This window comes from Hyla sarda, chromosome 6 (genome assembly GCF_029499605.1).
Source record: "Hyla sarda isolate aHylSar1 chromosome 6, aHylSar1.hap1, whole genome shotgun sequence".
NCBI classification, from domain to species: Eukaryota; Metazoa; Chordata; class Amphibia; order Anura; family Hylidae; genus Hyla; species Hyla sarda.
Window position 1 is genome coordinate 221341450 of NC_079194.1, and position 21186 is coordinate 221362635.

Below are 21186 nucleotides of genomic sequence, written 5' to 3' on the forward strand. Positions count from 1 at the left end.
TTAAAATAAAGTTCAGAGCTTGAATAAGCTGTGTATCTTACCTCTCTTCTTGCTCACATAATGCAATCTCCCAGCAGGAGAAAGTGGGAGTTTCCCAGCAGGCATGACATCACTGAAGCCTGCTGGGGGACCACTTCTGCCCTCACATCATTGCACTGCTGTGATGAACAGAAGACCTCAGGCTCTGTGCAGCTTTCAGTGAGGCTCTAGGCAACTTTCAGTGAGGCTCTGTGCAGCTGTCAATCAAGCACAGTGCAGAGAAGCACTTCCTGAGTTTGGACTCCTTCCAGGCCGGGAGAAGACCAAACTCACTGTATTAATTGTGGCAGGGAACAGAACAGAGCCACCTAGTGGCCATTTTTTCTATTACATTAAACATATTTATGTTAATAATTCTAAAAGCAAGTGAATGGGAAAGTGTCTGCTAATTACACAAGGAATACCATATTGAAAGTTTTATTTGGTAACAGGTACTCTTTAACAACATATCCAAAAGAGTGACACTGTTTCAGAAGAAAAAACACTTTAGAGGGATTTATAAGAATTAAAAAGAAAAAGCTCAACCCATTCAAGAAAATTGATACTACTTCTCTCATCCCTTGTGAGTCCCAGGGTAATAATCAATCACATCGTCCTTTGAGGGTTAATGAGGGTGACCCCAAAGGATGATGTGATTCAAGTAAATTGAACTGCACCGCAATACAAGACATGGAACAAGGACAAGAGTGGAGTTGTTAATGGAAGAAACACACTATTATATCAATTTTTGGCTATAGCTATATAGTCCCAGACTGCAGACAAATATCACAGTGTTGTGTGCCAGCTAATGAAAGCGGATTTGGTTGCACTCTGACCCATGAGTTGCTTTGATCACAACCAAAAAATCTGGTCGGGTCGCAGTTGCAGCAATTTGTGTGTTGCAACATTCGCTTTCCTCAGTTGTGATGCAGCCACGCGACACTGCGATATTTGGCTGCCCAACCTGTGTCATGGCCAAAGTCGCCGTGAAGCCTTAGCCTATATGTCGTGTATGTCAAAGATTTAAGTATCATGTGGTGTACATCCCCATCTCTGAACAGAATAGATGAACTACACTATCTATGTTTTAAATAATCAATATCAAATTTCCTTAATGCATAGATTTTATTTGTGTTCAAGAGAGGTAATATTATCATACAGCAGCAAATACAAAACTATTCCTATAGGACAAAAGATACAAACCAACCAAAGTTCCTCTTAAAAGGAAAGTTCACTTCAATCAATAGGGATGAAAAATACTTTTAAAGGGGTTGTCATTGTAAGGAAGGGGGCTTTATTTAAAATAATCCTACTAGGAAGATTTCAATCAACTATACTTACTTTAATGAATTGCTCAGCTCCCAGTGTGAACCATGGCCCTGCATTCTACTCCATAACTGAGGCCAGGGTGGGATTTGGTGCCAGTCTCCCACGATTCCCCTTCCTGCACAAAGAATCTTTCTAATGGATGATCCTTTTGGCTGGAGAGAATAAAGGCTGTACAAGACGTATATGACTATGTGCAGAGGCTCCTATGACAATCATGGAAAACATGGAGTATAAGGCTTGATCATCAGAACCGTTGTGCCAGGGGGTGGTGGGGGTCACAACAACTGAATTTATATACAAAGATGATGCATGGCGGACTAGTACACTTTAAAATAGTGCAATACCCATTGTGGGGATTTATCTCTAAATTTATTAGTGGGAAGCCTATAATTTCAGTGGATAGAGGGGAAAATAAGATGCTACCAGACCCATCTGATGGGGACTCTTCTTCCATGGTAACAAAGTTTGAAGTCTATACAAATCCAACATGACCAATATCTTCCCCAATATCTACTGTTCTGGGTAGATTAGGAAGACCCTTAAACATTAAATAAGACATAATCCATTGCTTCATCATCAGAGTTTCTAATGTCTGTATGGCCTAATGTCTTAAAGGGCCGACCCCTTTAAAAGTGGTTTTATGAGATAAGAAAAACATGGCTACTTTCTTCCTGACATAGCACTTTCTTCTTCATGGACTGTGTTTAGAATTGCAGTTCAACCCTATCCATATAAAAGGAGCAAAGATGCAATAGCGGACATCACCTGTGAAGAAGAGTAGCACTGTTTTACAAAGAAATAAGCTATATTTCTCATGTAACTACTTCGAGGCTGTATTTAATAAGATAATACACTATAGTTCTCATTGTACTGGCACACAATTTTTCTGCAGCAGATTTACAGCTATATAAATGAAATTATAGAACAACATAAATCATAAATGTGCTCAGGGTGTGCTAAAATATAACCTTTAATGATTAAATCTAAAAGTCAGACGTCGGCACTAGTGTTGCTCGCGAATATTCGCAATTCGAATATTATTCGCGAATATCGCATATTCGCGAATTCGCGAATTTCGCGAATATAGCGCTATATATTCGTAATTACGAATATTCGTTTTTTTGTTTTTTTTTTCACAGTACACATCACAGTGATCATCCCTCTCTGCTTCCAGCTTGTGTGGTGTAAAGAAGGCTGTAATACTACGGTGTGAGACTGGCGCGCGAAAATTCGCATATGCGAAGATTAGCATATGCACATTTTCGCATATGCGAATATTCGTGTATGCTAATTTTGTATATGCTAATTTTCACATATGTTAATTTTCGCATACGCGAATTTCCGCATGTGCGAAAATAAAACGAGGATATAACGAATATGCGAATATTCGCGAATATATGACGAATGTTCGTCCATATATTCGCGAATATTCGCGAATTCGAATATGGCCTATGCCGCTCAACACTAGTCGGCACCTCGCCATACTAGGCGGTAAGAGCCGTAGCTAGCGGCTCCCTGCGCTACATGCAGGTCGGTGCATCGCCCGCTGTCCACTCTACAGAACCGTCCAATGACGGCACTCCTGAAAAATAGAGAACTGGTTACAACACATTAGTATTTGTCATTTGTGCATATTTTTCCTCTACAAGTTGGGGAATTAAATTCCCTTATGCCAAATGACTATCTATGAAGTGTTGCCATGCTTTTCTCAACAGGTTGTAGCTAATTAATTATTTTAAACTTATGCCCATGAAGGGCTGTTTATCTATTTGTGGTATAAAATTATCATAAATGCGAATAACCCCCCTGATAATGCCTGGCTATACAGTGAGGCAGAAACGCGTTGGTAGTTGTAATCATTTGTTTACTGACCCATAATTTGTCCCTGCTGGGGCAATGAGCCGGTGCTGACAATTGTAAAGACTAGTACCTGTGATAGTTGGGATATATCACTACCCGACTATCTAATGAACTAGTACCTTTACCGCAATTTGAATCATTAGTCCAAATTTTGGGGTGCACAGGCACACTAATATTTTGGTGACTTTTAGATTTAATCATTAAAGGTTATATTTTAGCACACCCTGAGCACATTTATGATTTATGTTGTTCTATAATTTGATTTCTCAATGCTGGGTGACTTTGACTGCTTAGCAGGGGTCCATACAGAACCCATCATCTAATGCTGTAAGATTCTAACTATATAAATGAAAAATAAATGTCGCAATGATGCAATTTCCAGATATATTCTGTGTGGAAAATGCATTGAGAAGCCAGAACACAGATTTACTGGGCTAATCCACATACAAAACAGCGGCCAAATCCATAGCAGATGAAATGGGCACTGTCAGATTCAAAAACATTTGCGCATCCTGGCAAAACTATAACTTTTCTAATATGCTTCATAAACATTTTTTTATCTTCTTTGTATAGAAACCATAGCTTAAAAAAAAATCCACTTGGGGTCCTCATACCCTCCAGAACATACTGACCGGCTTCAGTATCCTTTTTGATGCAGCTAAAGTACCGGTGTGAGATGCAGAACTGCGTCCTATGCATTTATGCGTTCACTTCACCCCTCGGCTGTTCATAGACTTCCGAAGATACAGCGAAGGGTGGGGAAGACAGAGCTGGGCAGGATGAAGCAGGAGGGGTGTAAATTTTCACAGCACCGCTACTGTCACCTCAGCCCCGCTCCTGTCAGCAGGAAAGTTGTAGATTTTCACATTTCCTATTTTCTACGTCCCTGAGCAGGGCTGAGGTGACAGGAGTGGGGCTGTGAACATTTACGTCTCTGAGCGGGGCTATGAAAATCTATGTCCCTCCTCTCCTCCTAAGAGAGGTGCGGGGAGGGAACTGTGTACGGAGCTGAGCAGGACTGGTGGAAGGATTTTTGCCACCCTAGGCAAAAGCAAATTTTACCGACCCCTTGACTTCTCCCATTGACACTCCCCACCTTACTACTGGGGTGACACACTGTAACAAACCTCCTCCTGATTTCCTCTTCTTACTACTGGGGTGACACACTGTAACAAACACCCTTCTCATGTAATCACTTTACTACTGGGGTGAGAGCTTAGCAACTATCAGGACCTTGAGAAATAACTCTCTTGCGGATGGCAGAACGGTGCCCCCATCAAGAGAGTGCTCTAGGCTCCTGCCTATTTTGCCTATTGTGGAGCCGGCCCTGGAGCTGAGGGAGGTGCAGAGCTGTGTCCTGCCCAGCTCTGCCTTCCCCTCACAGTCTGTTCAGAAATCTCAGGACAGCTGAGGGGAGGAGTGAACGCAGAACTGCATAGGATGCAGTTCTGCAACTCACACCGGCTGGAACATAGTCCAGTGAAGGCGGGACTTGCACTCCTCTGTGCTCACTCCTGTCCGGATTGCAGGCTACAGCATGAAAACAAAGAGGAGGTGGTTACAGAGCAGCCTGCAGTGATTGGATGAAGAGACTCAGCACAGTATAGCAGACTTATGGTTTGTTCACACTACAGTGTGTGAACGGAATCTCCGCTTGCTGAATTCAGCGAGCGGAGATTCAGATTGGCAGCTGGCTGTAGAGGTAGGACTGCGCAGCACTGCGCCGTCACCATTGACGTCTATGCGGTGCTTGCGGACTTCCGCGCAAAGAATGAACATGTTCTTTCTTTGCACGGAACAATTTCAGCGGCGGAATTGTCCGCCGCTGAAATTCCGCAGTGTGAACGGGTCTCGCGGAGACCCATTCACACTAATGTTAAGTTTCACACCGTGGAATTCCGCCCGCGGAATTCCGTAGTGTGAACATACCCATAGGAAGTGAATGCATGGTGAGTGAGGGCGGGCTTAGTGCTTGCCTGGAACATGCCCCTTCCTGAGCAGTGGATGTCAGAATGAGTGGGCAGCAGATCAAAGGAATTTGACAAATACAGAAGCTAGGTACATGCATGACCTAGGGAATAACCTACATAAGCATTATTCTTTTTTCTGTGAAATTACACATATGCTTTAAAATACACAGCAGGATTTGGAGGATTTACTTCAAGATTTCGCAGCATATTTTTCAAACAAAAAACACACTATGGTAGCATAGCCTAATTTTGGTGGTTAAAAGTTAACAGTTAAAAAAAGTAAATACAGTATAAAGACAATTACGGAGTGAAATATTTCCTTATAACATCATATACATGTTGGTTCTAAAAGTTTTTATATTATTTCTTAATAACAAACTTGAAAAAAAATGTACACCCTTTAGTAAGATCCTGATAAAAAAGCTATATCCAGCAAGGTTGTGCGTGATCCATATTACATAAATAATATCTCATCAGGATATACAATTGCATTACTCCCGTCCTGTCTTTGGCTTCTCATTATTGTTCCTTATCGCTGTCCTTGTCGTGAGATTAATCGTTCCTTATAGCAGAACTTGTACTGTGGTGCAGGGAACTATCTCCAAGAGTCATAGTTGGATAGAAACCTGTAGTTGTTGAGGAGCTCGTCCTGACTGAGCATGTTCTGAAATGGAAATAGTCCATATAATGATAAAGAGAAAAAGGTTTCACGGTCAAATTATCATACAACACTCATTTATCCATACCTGATCATTTTCCCTAGGAAAATGCGCTGTTACGATATGCTGGGAGTTGCAGTTCCCCAAAACCTGAAGAGCCATAGGTTAGACCAGTGTTTCCCAACCCAGTCCTCAAGGCACACCAACATTCCGGGTTTTTTCAGTTACTCCATTGGAATAGAACAGGGAAAAATTTAAATCCTGGACTGTTGGTGTGCCTTGAGGACTGGGTTGGGAAACACTGGGTTAGACACCACCACCCAAGAAAAATATCATGTAGCTGGCCCCCTATTGTGCCACTGAGGAGGAGGCTCTGCATATAAACCTTTTTTTGTACAGTCAAATAGACGCTGAGACCAATCTGCTGATAACGCTGCTATCCAGGGTCCAATAAGCACCACTATTTTGCATGCCAGGGGGCCCTTTAATGATTATACTTATGACAGTAATTATGGTTAAATTTACTGACCAGGGGAGAGAGCCTGCCTTGGGTACCAATAAAGGGGTACTCTGGTGGAAAACAAATGTTTTCAAATCAACTGGTGCCAGAAAGTTATACAGATTTGTAAATTACTTCTATTAAAAAATCTTAATCCTTCCAGTACTCATCAGTTGCTGTATACTACAGAGAAGGTTGGGTGTTTCTTTCCAGTCTGACCACAGTGCTCTCTGCTGACACCCCCAAACGGTAAAAAGTTTTCCCGTAGTGGTGTCACTCCAGGCTCCTCTGGATGCTGAGGAAATACAGTGAGTGGGCTTTCAATTCCCTGCTCTGCCATTCACTGTTCCATAGGCTGCAAGCTCTTTGGTTCTGCAGCCTATGAACCTCTGCAATGCTCCACTAGCAGGCCGGCACAATGATGTGACGTCATCGTGCGGGCCAGGGAATGCGACTCATAGGCTACATCACTGGAGAAGAGTACTCCATTCATCTTTGGAACCTGGACCAGGTAATTGTTTTTATTTTTTATATTTGGGCACTATATATAATAAATGGGCACAGAGGGCATTGTATTTATGTTGGGGGACCCATGGGGCATTGTACTTATGTGAGAAGGCATCATATAAATGAGGGGGCACAGAGGGAATATTTAAATGGGCATGGACAAAGTCCAGTAAGTGAGGGTGGACTAGCACTCCTCTGTGCTCTCTCCAGTTTGACAGCACTCCTCTGTGCTCTCTCCAGTCTGATAGTATTCCTCTGTGCTCTCTCCTATTAGACAGAAGAGAGCACAGAAGAGTGCTGTCAGACTGGAGAGAGCACAGAGGAGTCCTATCAGACAGGAGAGAGCACAGAGGAGTGCTATCAGACAGGAGAGAGCACAGAGGAGTACTATCAGACAGGAGAGAGCACAGAGGAGTACTATCAGACAGGAGAGGGCACAGAGGAGTGCCACCAGACAGGAGAGGGCACAGAGGAGTACTATCAGACAGGAGAGAGCACAGAGGAGTACTATTAGACAGGAGAGAGCACAGAGGAGTACTATCAGGAGAGAGCCCAGAGGAGTGCCATCAGACAGGAAAGAGCACAGAGGAGTGCTATCAGACAGGAGAGAGCACAGGGGAGTCCTATCAGACAGGAGAGAGCACAGAGGAGTACTCTTAGACAGGAGAGAGCCCAGAGGAGTACTATCAGGAGAGAGCCCAGAGGAGTGCTATCAGACAGGAGAGAGCACAGAGGAGTACTATCAGACGGGAGAGAGCACAGAGGAGTACTATCAGACAGGAGAGAGCACAGAGGAGTACTACCAGACAGAAGAGAGCACAGAGGTGTACCATCAGACAGGAGAGAGCACAGAGGAGTACTATCAGGAGAGAGCACAGAGGAGTGCCATCAGACAGGAGAGAGCACAGAGGAGTGCTATCAGGAGAGAGCCCAGAGGAGTGCTATCAGACAGGAGAGAGCACAGAGGAGTACTATCAGACGGGAGAGAGCACAGAGGAGTGCTATCAGACAGGACAGAGCACAGAGGAGTCCTATCAGACAGGAGAGAGGAGAGAGGAGTCCTATCAGACAGGAGAGAGCACAGAGGAGTACTATCAGACAGAAGAGAGCACAGAGGAGTACTATCAGACAGGAGAGAGCACAGAGGAGTCCTATCATACAGGAGAGAGCACAGAGGAGTACTATCAGACAGAAGAGAGCACAGAGGAGTCCTATCAGACAGGAGAGAGCACACAGGAGTCCTATCAGACAGGAGAGAGCACATAGGAGTCCTATCAGACAGGAGAGAGCACAGGAATACTATCAGTCAGGAGAGAGCACAGAGGAGTACTATCAGACAGTATTCCTTTGTGCTGTCTCCTGTCTGATAGCACTCCCCTGTGCTCTCTCCTGTCTGATAGTACTCCTCTGTAGTATTCAGCAGTTAATAAGTACTGGAAGGATTAAGATTTTTTAATAGAAGTAATTTACAAATCTGTTTAACTTTCTGGCACCAGTTGATTTAAAAAAAAAAAAAAAGTTTTCCACGGGAGTACCCCTTTAAAAAGTTTTTGTATCTGACAGTGCCCATGCCCCCCTGTGTCCCCCATAACATGTAGCTTCTGGGCCCTGATGCATAATCTGCAACAGTGCCAATTATAATTCTGGTCTCTCATGGGGCAGATGTGCTTTGGGAGCCCCTTAGGCACCAGGGCCCTGATGCAACTGCTACCTCTGCACCCCTATAGCTATGCTCCTTCTCTGAAGGTGTCCTTTCATAATGGCTCCTTTAAGTTGGGAGGTGTAGGCTTAATGGATCAGACTTGTTTTTCCAGCACATCTCACAGATGGTTGAATAACGTTTGAAGTATTTTGCTCTACAGCAGGTATTTGTTTTAGATTAAACCAGACAGACTAGCCTTTTCTCCCTACACACATCAATTGGTCTTGTGTGCCCATGACACTGGTGCTGTTTCACTGGTTGTCTTTTCTGGACCACTTCTGGTAGGTACCAACCACTGAACATCAGGAAGACCTGCCCTTTTGGAAATAATCTGAGCAATATGTTCATCCATCACACTTTAACCCTTGTAAGAGTCCCTCAGATCCTTACACTTGGCCATTTTTCCTGCTTCCACCACAATCATGGTACAGAGTTCTATAGCAGGCAAGGATTGGGAGTAGACTGCCAGCTTATATAGGCCCAGACCAGGTGCTCACAACAAGGTCAGCTGACCAGTCCAGACAGCTGGGTGTAGCCCAAAACAAAACAAAACAGAGAGCGCTGTCAGAACCGTTTAACCCCATGGGTTCTGACACCGTGGTTTGTCATAATTGTGATGATTATAGCTCATGAAAACCCCAAACTCACAATTTATTATATGATTTGGGGAGTCATGTCATCTGCTGTTGCTGGTCCACTGTGCTTCATTAAGTCTAGGGTCAACGCATCCATCTACCAGGAGATTTTGGAGCACTTTATGCTTTCTTTCCTTTTAAGTGGCATTAATGAAATACAATGGACTTTTGCACAATATTCTAATTTTTCGAGTTTCACCTGTACATGTTTTTTTTTTTTTTTTTTTTTTTTTTTGTGGGGAAAATCTTTTGCTGAAAACAGACACACAAAAAAACTAAAAGTACAAAAACAGCCCAAATGCATAAAACTGCCTCAAACCTAGATAAAATGAGCCTCAAAAAACGTATGCGTGAACATAGGATATAAAGGATGATTTTGTAATGCATTTTATAATAGTTTACCTATGGACCCATAGACACAAGCGCAGGATACTGAACCGGCTTATGGAGAATGACAATAGTGACAGAGTAGATAAATAAAAGCCCCCATGATAAGGTAGTGTATATTATGGAATGGCTACATATGCAGTTTCCTACTTACATACATGTACAATGAACCTCAGAACCCTGGAATGGGGACAATAATGAACAGAGTGTTTTTTGATGGGAAGGAGAAAGAATGTAATACTTACTGTAAGGTTATTAATGCCTTCAGAAAAAGCCCCTATTTGCTTTACCATCCCCTCTGAATGCACCATCTGGAAAATCAGTCAGTAACCTTATAAATATGGAGGAAGGGGAGAAACTTCACAGTCACACTGCAACAGAAACGCATGCACCACACACTATGGCAGTGTTCAAATGTCTCACCTAATGGATCCATTATAGTGGGAACCAACCACTAAATCAAATGTAAAATACTACATTGATTCTACTGGCAAAGTTTGGCACAAGCAGCATCAATCCATGTGTAATGGTGTAGGGCAGTGTTTCCCCACCAGGGTGCCTCCAGCTGTTTCCTAACCAGTGTGCCTCCAGCAGGGCAGGAGGTGGTGTAATGGTGTAGAGCAGTGTTTCCCAACCAGTGTGCCTCCAGCTGTTTCCCAACCAGTGTGCCTCCAGCAGGGCAGGAGGTGGTGTAATGGTGTAGGGCAGTGTTTCCCAACCAGTGTGCCTCCAGCTGTTTCCCAACCAGTGTGCCTCCAGCAGGGCAGGAGGTGGTGTAATGGTGTAGGGCAGTGTTTCCCAACCAGGGTGCCTCCAGCTGTTTCCCAACTAGGGTGCCTCCAGCTGTTTCCCAACCAGGGTGCCTCCAGCTGTTTCCCAACCAGGGCACCTCCAGCAGGACAGGAGGTGGTGTAATGGTGTAGGGCAGTGTTTCCCCACCAGGGTGCCTCCAGCTGTTTCCCAACCAGGGCACCTCCAGCAGGACAGGAGGTGGTGTAATGGTGTCGGGCAGTGTTTCCCCACCAGGGTGCCTCCAGCTGTTTCCCAACCAGGGCACCTCCAGCAGGACAGGAGGTGGTGTAATGGTGTAGGGCAGTGTTTCCCCACCAGGGTGCCTCCAGCTGTTGCAAAACTACAACTCCCAGCATACCCAGACAGCCTTCGGCTGTCCGGGCATGCTGGGAGTTTTAGTTTTGCAACAGCTGGAGGCACCCTGGTTGGGAAACACTGGTGTAGGGAATGTTTTCCTCAGATGTATGTGGGTGGATATGTAAACAGTAGGGCTTATCTAAAGATTGTGGCCAAATTCATACCTTCATGGCGAACGTTTATCCAATAGTAAAAGAAGACATTGCACCACATTGTATAATCATAATTTTTTCTGTCTTCCTCTGCCTTCATAGTCCCTAGATTTAAAGGAAAACTGTCAGCTTGTTCCCCCCGCACTAACCAGCGGTACTGGCCGATAGTGTGGGGGACGCTGATCAGTTTGATGCCCACTGTGCCCGGATCCGCCCGTTTGGCTGAAATCTTTGTTTTTCCGTATATGCTAATTAGGTGCCAATTGGCGCAGGCGGGGTAACTGGCACTCTGACATCAGCGGCCGCAGCGCTGCCTAGCTCATCAATATTCCTCCCCTCCCTCTTCTCCCCGCTCTGTAATGAAGAGGGAGAGGAGGAATATTGATGAGCTGGGTGGCACTGTGGCCGCTGACGTCAGAGTGCCAGTTAGGCCCCTGTTCCAGTTAGGACCTAATTAGTATATACGGAAAAAAAAAGAATTTTGCCAAACGACCGGCGGGTGGATCCGGGCAAGGTAGGCATCAAAATCAGCCAGTACCGCTGGTTAGTGTGGGGGGGGGGGGGGGAGAAAGCTGACAGTTTTCCTTTAAAGGGGTACTCCCGTGGAAATATATATATTTTTTTTAATCAACCGGTGCCAGAAAGTTAAACAGATTTGTAAATTACTTCTATTAAAAATCTTAATCCTTCCAGTACTTTTTAGGTGTTGTATACTACAGAGGAAATGTTTTTCTATTTGGATTTCTCTTGGTCTGCTGACCTCTGCTGTCCATTTTAGGAACGGTCATGAGCAGCATATGTTTGCAATGGGGATATTCTCCTGCTCTAGACAGTTCCTAAAATGGACAGCAGAGGTCAGCAGAGAGCATTGTGGCCGTGACATAATAGAAGTCCAAAAACAAAAACATTTCCTCTGTAGTATACAGCCCCTAATAAGTACTGGAAGGATTAAGATTTTTTTTTTATAGAAGTAGTTTACAAATCTGTTTAACTTTCTGGCACCAGTTGATCTAAAAAAAAGTTTTCCATGGTAGTACCCCTTTAAATCTTAAAGAACATTTCAGGGATAACATTTTCAGTTCTTCTATGTAACATACAGTACCTGTGAGAAGCTATCCTATCCACATGGGCCAGTATTCTGGCAGAACAAGTTGAATTCCTAGAGGAATCTATGTCATGGAGAACTACTTTGGGTCTGACGACCAAAGGAGGTCCAACGTGATACTAGATGGGGTCTTTAATAGGCCGTTCAGTGTATTAGTTAAATAAATATACAGTGAAACCTCTTTGAGCCGACCACCTAAATTCACATAAAAAAGTGGTCATTTATGGAGGTGGTTATGGAGTACTGTATACAGAATTTTAGTTAAAAGGGGTACTCCACTGGGAAATATTTCCTTTTATATCAACTGGTTCCAGAATGTTAAACAGATTCTTAAATTATTTCTATTTAAAAAATCTTAAATCCTTCCAGTACTTATCAGTAGTGATGAGCAGCAGGAGCCACATTCGAATTTGCGATATTTTGCGAATATATATTGACGATTATACGTCCTATGTTAGAAATTTGCTTGTTTGCTGTGTTCATTAATTTTTTTTCCATGCAAAAAATTGATGGATAATACGCATAAAAATTTGCATGGAAAAAAAAGCAAAAAATGTAAAAATGTTTTTTATATTCGTCATTACGAATATATAGCACTATATTCTAAATATTCACGAAATCGTGAAGTGGTGATATTCGCGATAAAGATTCGCATTACGAATATTCATGCTCAACACTACTTATCAGCTGCTGTATACTACAGAGGAAGTTCTTTTCATTTGAATTTCTTTTCTGTCTGACCACAGTGCTCTCTGCTGACACCTCTGTCCATGTCAGGAACTGTCTAGAGCAAGGAGAGGTTTGCTATGAGCATTTGCTCCTGCTCTGGACAGTTCCTAAAATGGCAGCTGATAAGTACTGAAAGGATTGAGATTTTTAAATAGAAGTTATTTACAAATCTGTTTAGTTTTCTGGCACCAGTTTAAAAAAAAAAAAAAAAAAAAAAAAAAAAGGGCTGCGTTCACACCTCGTTTTTACATTACGGGTGCCGAATCCGGCTGGGGGAGGGGCAAACCAGCCTCTCCCTTACCCCAGCCGGACCAGCTCTGAAATCCAATGATGACTCCGGTCGGCTCATTTTTGACCCGTATCCGGTTTTGTGACCGCACCTAAAACCGTAGTATACGTAGAAAACCGCATACAATTCAAAAATGAGCCGACCGGAGTCACCGTTTGATTCTAGTCAGCTTATTAAAGTAAATGGATTTCAGCGCTGGTCCGGCCGGCAACCATAATGTAAAAACGAGGTGTGAATGCAGCCTAATGGAGTCAGCAAGTGTGTACAGCACACCGATTAACCTTCATTGTGTCTTTTATCGTGTGTCAAATAATTTCTCCCCTACCATAGTACACCCTCTGATCCCTGTCTGACCCTGTCCTCAGCAAGGTTTACCATCTAATTTTTGGTGCCTGGCCTAGTCCTTAGTATTGCTACGCATCTTATTTTTAGTTTACAGCATGCTCCCCATCTCCTTTCTGGTCCTTACATGGCTACTCATCTCATTCCTAGTCCTTACATGGCTTCCCATCTCATTCCTAGTCCTTACATGGCTCCCCATCTCATTCCTGGTCCTTACATGGCTCCCCATCTCATTCCTAGTCCTTACATGGCACCCCATCTCATTCCTAGTCCTTACAAGGCTCCCCATCTCATTCCTGGTCCTTACATGGCTCCCCATCTCATTCCTGGTCCTTACAAGGCTCCCCATCTCATTCCTGGTCCTTACATGGCTCCCCATCTCATTCCTAGTCCTTACAGGGCTCCCCATCTCATTCCTGGTCCTTACATGGCACCCCATCTCATTCCTAGTCCTTACAAGGCTCCCCATCTCATTCCTGGTCCTTACATGGCTCCCCATCTCATTCCTGGTCCTTACATGGCTCCCCATCTCATTCCTAGTCCTTACATGGCTCCCCATCTCATTCCTGCTCCTTACATGGCTCCCCATCTCATTCCTAGTCCCTACATGGCTCCCCATCTCATTCCTAGTCCTTACATGGCTTTCCATCCCATTTCTGATCCTTACTTGGCTTTCCGTCACATTTGTGGTCTTCAGCATGTCTTCACATCTCATTCCTAGTCCTTACATGGCTTTCCATCACATTTCTGGTCCTCAGCATATCTTCACATCTTATTCACAGTAACTAGCACAGCTCCCCATCTCAATCCACGTCCCTAGCAAGGCTCGCCATCTCACTCCTGGCCCTAAGCACGGTCCCCATCTCAATCCATGTCCCCAGCAAGGCTCACCATCTCAGTCCTGGCCCTAAGCACGGTCCCCATCTCATTCCACATACTCAGCAAGGCTCGCCATCTCACTCCTGGCCCTAAGCACGGTCCCCATCTCATTCCACGTCCCAAGCAAGGCTTGCCATCTCAGTCCTAGCCCGAAGCACGGTCCCCATCTCAATCCACGTCCCCAGCAAGGCTCGCCATCTCAGTCCTGGCCCTAAGCACGGTCCCCATCTCAATCCACGTCCCCAGCAAGGCTTGCCATCTCACTCCTGGCCCTAAGCACGGTCCCCATCTCAATCCACGTCCCCAGCAAGGCTCGCCATCTCAGTCCTGGCCCTAAGCACGGTCCCCATCTCAATCCACGTCCCCAGCAAGGCTTGCCATCTCACTCCTGTCCCTAAGCACGGTCCCCATCTCAATCAACATTCTCAGCAAGGCTTGATCCAGATAGATCCCTATCTCAGTGCTGTTCCCCAGCATGGCTCCCCTTACAAGTCTCCTCTTTCTTGATAGAGTTTAGTGTGGTGGCACAGTGCAGATCTGCATCCATAGTACACAGAGCACAAATAAAGGTGCTTTCACACTATAAAAATGCACCAGTTATGAACGCCCGTTATAAAAAGAGGGGAAATCGGCATTTATACGGCCGGTACAAAATCACTAACGGCTAATCGAAAATCCCATTATAGTCTATGGGATTTTTCTAATAGCCGTTTTAGCCCGTTATCGCCTGTTATTTACAACGGCCGTTATTTTGTGACGGGCGAATGAATGGGAGAAATAGTGCATGCACTAATTCTCCCGTTACTATTGCCCATCACAAAATAACGGCCGTTATTAATAACGGGCGATAACGGGCTAAAACGGCTAATAGAAAAATCCCATAGACTATAATGGGATTTTCGAATAGCCGTTAGTGATTTTGTATAAATGACGATTTCCCCTCTTTTTATAACGGGCGTTATAGTGTGAAAGCACCCTAACTTTTAGTCTTATCAAAGGGGATCTCTCTCAAACATCTGCTCACAAAAGTGGTCTGTGTCAGATAAGGGGGTTCCGGCTTATAGAGGGACGGCTTCCATACACTATAATGGGAGGAAAATCGGTCACAGAAAAAAGTGATCTAGATCGGAGGGGGTGCTCTCAAGAGGTTTCACTGTACTATACTCAACTATGAATGGTAACAGATATTTTACATTATTCTGCAGTGCCATCCTGTGGCAAAATGTGGTACTGCATGTGTATGACGTTAATGCAGGATACATTAGGCTGAATTGGCATAGAGCAGTGTTTCCCAACCAGGGTGCCTTCAGGTGTTGCAAAACTACAACTCCCAGAATGCCTGGACAGCCAAAGGCTGTCCAGGCATGCTGGGAGTTGTAGTTTTGCAACATCTGGAGGCACCCTGGTTGGGAAACACTGGCATAGAGGTTTCCATAGTGCGTGTATATATGTGGGTTACATTACTAAAAAAAGGAGTGTTAGCTTCACCTCACAGATCAGCAGGTTACAGGTCAGATGAAGGGGATGAACTGGCAAGCAGAGACAATGTTAATGGTCAGACATAAAGTGTGAACTGCAGCCCCCAATCCACAAACATGCAGCTTGAGACACTCGATATGTTCTGTATATGGATGTTATGACAAGCAGAGGATCATGGGAGTTCACTTTATAAATCAGAACATTACAGAGGTTGTTTCTAAAAACGTTTCACCTATTTCTATATGATTCGAAAAACTGGTGTCTCCCCCCCCCCCCCCCCCCCCCCAGAATGGCAGCACTCTTGTCTATGGGCTGTGTCCGGTATTCCAGCTTATTGTCATTTACGTAAATACAGCTAAGGCCGTCGGGGCTGCTGGGGAAAAAGGCGGGAGAAAAAAAATACAGCTTGCGCTTTCTTTTTCTCCCGCTACTCCCGCTGAAAAACAGCTGTGCCCGACGGACCCCACTGACTATAATGGGGTCCATCAGGACCAGTTGTTGCCCGTTGCGCCCCATCAAAATGACGGTCGTCAAACCTGAGAAAAAAATAAATAAAAGAATTTGATGGCCAAAGATTCCAAGGGCGGCCAGCGCCAACTGAAAGAGTCACATTAGTCTGCAGACGTATTCCATGAGGTATTCCGCCCAATAAATGAGCAAGGTCATTATTTATGTAGTGTGCACTGAATTACGTTCGGAAATTCCGTAGTCTGAACCCTGTCTTAGTATTATGGTGAGTGTCACGCTACTTATTCCTTTTATGCCTAACGGTAATACTTTTTTACTTTTATCTATTGATCTGAAGCACCACCAGAACACATTTGGAGCATTGGGAACGGTTTAGTAGTATGGCAGCATTGCCCATTCACTGTGTACATCTGGGCACCACAGCTTAACGATGGGGGTGCTGGGTATCAGCATACCGCCATTGTAAACTAGAAATAAATGGCGAAATGACAACTACACTTCTCACTACAAATACACTGTCACTGTCTCTGGTAAAAAATCGCAAATGGAGTGGCTCAAAATGATCAAAAGTGAGTGATCAGGAGAAAAGATTTAAAGGGGGAGATTTATTAAAACTTGTGTAGAGGAAGTGGTGCGGTTGCTCATAGCAACCAATCGGATTCCAACTTTCATTTTTCAGAGGCCCTTATTAAAAATGAAAGAAGCAATCTGATTGGTTGCCATGGGCAACTGCACTCTTCCTCTACACAGGTTTTGATAAATCTCCCCTTGAAATCTTACCCTACAAGGGATAAACATGGAGTTGCCTAAGGTTAGACAGGTATGGCTGCTTTCTTCCAAATACAGAGGCACACGACTTCAAGTAGTATGTAGTATTGCAGCTTAGCTCTATTGAGGTGAATGGGGCTGAGGTGCCATGTCATACCAGATGTGTGCACAGGTGTGGCACTGTTTCTGGAAGAAAGCTGCCATGTTATTCAAATTCTGGATAGCTCTTAATTCTTGGTCTTTAATTTTTTAAAGACCTCTGGCCAACTTACAGGGGTACTCCGCCCCTAGACATCTTTTCCCCTATAAAAAGGATCTCTCTGCTGCACCCGGTGTTCCTTTAGAGCAGTGGTCCCCAAACTGTGGCCCTCCAGATGTTGCAAAACTATAATTCCCAGCATGCCTGGACAGCCGTAGGCTGTCCAGGCATGCTGGGAATTGTAGTTTTGCAACATCTGGAGGGCCACCGTTTGGGGACCACTGGTTTAGAGCATTGAGTGCAGCACCGGAGGCTCGAAAAGTTACGGCCACGCCCCCTCAATGCAATTCTACAGGAGGAGACATGACGGCTTTCACGCCCCCTCCCTTAGACTTAAATTGAGGGTGTGTGGCCGTGATGTCACAAGCGGGGGAATTATTGACGTCCGCCCCGCATCGTTCAGTGCACCGGAAGTTCACTCCGTGCACCAGATGTATGGGGTGCCGTAGTAGAGATCGCAGGGGTCCCAGTGCCAGGAGCTGCGTGATCAGACATCTTATCCCCTATCCTTTGGATAGGGGATAAGATGTCTAGGGGCGGAGTACCCCTTTAAACATGTCTTTACGTAAAAAAAAAATAAATTCAGTCTGCTTTCAGCTACCACTACAGAGATTCACCAACTCCCATCATGCCGCTAGTGCCACAGGTTGGTGAACATTAGTTTAAGGATTTATACAGCTACCCAAAAATATTTAATTCAAAAGGTTTTAAATGGTTTTTAACTGCTTAGTGCACCCATGGTTATGGTTAGAGATGAGTAAATTCGATTCGATTAGTTCAGCCTTCCGGTGGGCTGGAAAAGGTGGATACATTCCTAGGAAAGAGTCTCCTAGGACTGTATCCACCTTTTCCAGCCCACGGGAGCACCTGAAAGCTGAACTCATTTATGCAGGATAAGTCATCAACTGCCGAGCCGAGAAGTTCGTGACGAATCGAATTTACTGTAAGTTCGCTCATCTCTAGTTCTGGTAATAAAATAATACAGAAGCAGTGGTTTGTCTGCACATGGACAGAATCACAGAACACAGTGTAGAGAGGAACGTTTCTGATAGAGGGTCCACATAAAGTAATAATCAGGTTCGTTTATTTTCTCAGATCTGATAAGTTTTGAGGCCAGTCTTCTTCATGTAACATTTTTTACATGTCTGATCATTTCCTTATACTATACAGCGCAAAAATATAACCTCTGTGCAGCGAGTATTTACACCATGTATAATCCTATCTGGAGTTAAATATTTCTGGATAAATTAAGATTCTTTATAAAATCTGTGTAAAAAGTGTCAGGGATTACAGGCAGTTCCCAGTCCAGGCCATGCTTGGCAATACATAGAGAGAGATATTAGAGGGCAGAGTCTGTCTCCTGGGTGACGCCATGCTGGTAATGATGGTTGGATGGGTTATGAGGCGATGCGTGGTTAGAGACACACAGACGACAATGAGGATGCCAATGATTAGATGCCCTCAGATTAGTCTGCCCACCTGGTCCACTTTGTCTATGTCTTTGATAGAACTGTTGTTGGGGGTCTTGAGGTCGCTCTTCTGGGGGCTGGCATCCACGGGGCATACGTAGTCTGTGGAGTCATCAAACTTCTTCTTGCGCAGGTGACCGAAGTGAGAGAGTCCAAGTTTCTTTGGCTGCAACAGGGACAGAGAGACACATGCATAAGGAGGTTCAATTTAGTTACTGGGTGTAAAGAACGCAGGTAAGAACAAACATGTCTTACTGTATGAGTACGTGTATTTAGGAGTCATTTTTTACTTTTTAATTTTGTATTTTTTTTTTAGTTTTTTGTCACAATTAGATAGATCATAGAAAAAAATAAAAGAAAAGAAAAGAAAAGTAGCCAAGAAGTATGTCTTTCTCCATGAGTAAGACTTGTTAAGTCGAAACACGTCGGAGGTGTTTTCCTTCTGTGCATATGTACTTTTAATCCACTTTCGTGTTTTTGGATTTTACTATGGATCAATAAAATTTATATTTTTTACTCATATGGGAGCCAGACTTTTTCACCCTACCTTTTTCTGATGAGTCCACCTGGAGACACGGCTTCAGTGTTAGCCCGGAGCTTCCAACCTGAGATGTACTGAGAGGAACGATATCTGTCTATGTGGATTTATGGGTGAGCTGATATATCTATCTTCTTTTGAGCTAAGTAGTATGTCTTGCCTACTTTTAAAAGGGGTATTCCGGGGGACCATTTTTATAGGAAATTGTGCTCAGACTGCTGTCCAATAGAAGAAAAACCTATACTTACCTTCCACTGCTGCTCTAAACAAGCCCAGTCCCGCTTTGCAGAAATTTTGGGATAGGTTCAGCACATGGAAATGCTTGCTCAGTGTGGAAGTGCTGCCCAATAGGACCTGGGCTCTGTGAGTATGATGGTAGCAGGGAAGCAAGGAGGGTAAGGATATGCTTGTCTTCTTAACAGCAGTCTGAAAAAATCCCATTGGAATACCCCTTATAACTTTTTGCATCATACTTGCCAAAGTTATATTTTGCTGTAATTTTAGCACATGTGATGATTACTCTACATGCACTTCTCATCCGTGTAGACAGTTTCGGGGTTCTTGCCCCTGATATGCATGGAGCAGGGCACTGGCAAACCAGATAATTTAAATTGGAGAAGGAGACTTCTTTTCAGGCAATGCTCGAGGTAATCAACAGGAACATTGGAGGATATTCGGCTTCCAACAAGGTAAAATTCAAGGCTTTATTCCAAAACTTAGTTAAAATCCAAGTGTAACACAGCAAAAGTAGTATAAAAAATACAAAACAAAACGCACCAACGCATTTCAACTTGTTAACAGGGCATTAGTTTAGGATACAACACAGCAATATATAACTGCTCCTACATGTGATGAAATGACCACAGGGAAAAAGGTAAGGAATGGAAAGAGAGACAGGTACAAGTTATACGGCATATACAAATATATACAAATCTAAAATCATGACAATAACCATGTTGTGTTGGATGCTGGAGTGACAAAGTCACTGGGTGATAATTGGTTTTGCAAGGAACCCGCTTTGCGTGGAACTACTCGGATCCCTATTACTATATACATAATGTCATCATATTTCAGGATGGGAAGATGTTTAAAAATGATCTTTGATATGTCCTCAAATTGATTAGAATATGGTGTGGTGAATGTGGAACTACTGTTATGAGAGGAATTTGGAACAGTGTTATATCTTGGTTTATCCTATAAGTTTCCCAACCAGGGTGCCTCCAGCTGTTTCCCAACCAGGGTGTCTCCATCAGGGCAGGAGGTGGTGTAATGGTGTAGGGCAGTGTTTCCCAACCAGGGTGCCTCCAGCTGTTTCCCAACCAGTGTGCCTCCAGAAGGACAGGAGGTGGTGTAATGGTGTAGGGCAGTGTTTCCCAACCAGGGTGCCTCCAGCTGTTTCCCACCAGGGTGCCTCCATCAGGGCAGGAGGTGGTGTAATGGTGTAGGGCAGTGTTTCCCAACCAGGGTGCCTCCAGCTGTTTCCCAACCAGGGTGCCTCCAGCAGGGCAGGAGGTGGTGTAATGGTGTAGGACAGTGTTTCCCAACCAGGGTGCCTCCAGCTGTTTCCCAACCAGGGTGCCTCCAGCAGGGCAGGAGGTGGTGTAATGGTGTAGGTCAGTGTTTCCCAACCAGGGTGCCTCCAGCTGTTGCAAAACTAGAACTCCCAGCATGCCCGGACAGCCTTCGGCTGTCCGGGCATGCTGGGAGTTCTAGTTTTGCAACAGCTGGAGGCACCCTGGTTGGGAAACACTGGCGTAGGGAATGTTTTCCTCTGATGTATGTGGGTGGACATGTAAATAGTAGGGCTTATCTAAAGATTGTGGCCAACTATGCCCTCAGCTCTTGCTATCAAATGAGTACTGTATCCCCTCTATTTTAAATGTGCCCTAATATCCTCCCTCAGAGTCGTTTGAAGAGGCTCTCCTGGTCCTAACTAATTCGCCTATCTGCAAATTCCCTGTCCCGTGATTGGGGTGGCAGCTCCCCGCATGAAG

The 21186-nt window shown here is 44.3% G+C and overlaps 1 protein-coding gene and 1 long non-coding RNA gene across 9 annotated transcripts in view; one reads left to right on the forward strand and one right to left on the reverse strand.

Moving 5' to 3' along the window:
* Positions 1-2812: 2812 nt before the first annotated feature.
* Positions 2813-21186, reverse strand: part of PPFIBP2 (PPFIA binding protein 2) — a 214250-nt gene continuing 195876 nt past the window's right edge. For 2 of the 7 annotated variants that reach the window (XM_056526589.1, XM_056526595.1), the window contains 3 exons: positions 18665-18820; positions 9812-9877; positions 2814-5841 (listed from right to left, as the gene is read on the reverse strand). In XM_056526589.1, coding sequence (XP_056382564.1) covers positions 5773-5841; positions 9812-9877; positions 18665-18820 — 291 coding nt within the window. In that variant the 3' untranslated portion in view covers positions 2814-5772. Of the gene's footprint in view, positions 5842-9811; positions 9878-18268; positions 18821-21186 lie in introns of those variants that run through there. The other 5 variants (XM_056526596.1, XM_056526594.1, XM_056526592.1 and 2 more) reach the window with 4 other exon arrangements.
* LOC130276759 (uncharacterized) lies at positions 17495-20495 on the forward strand. 2 transcript variants are annotated; one of them, XR_008845233.1, is made up of 5 exons: positions 17495-17831; positions 18788-18888; positions 18971-19305; positions 19739-19881; positions 19994-20495. It is a non-coding gene; the product is annotated as an uncharacterized LOC130276759 (long non-coding RNA). The 2 variants fall into 2 exon arrangements; XR_008845232.1 differs by having other exon boundaries at positions 19739-20495.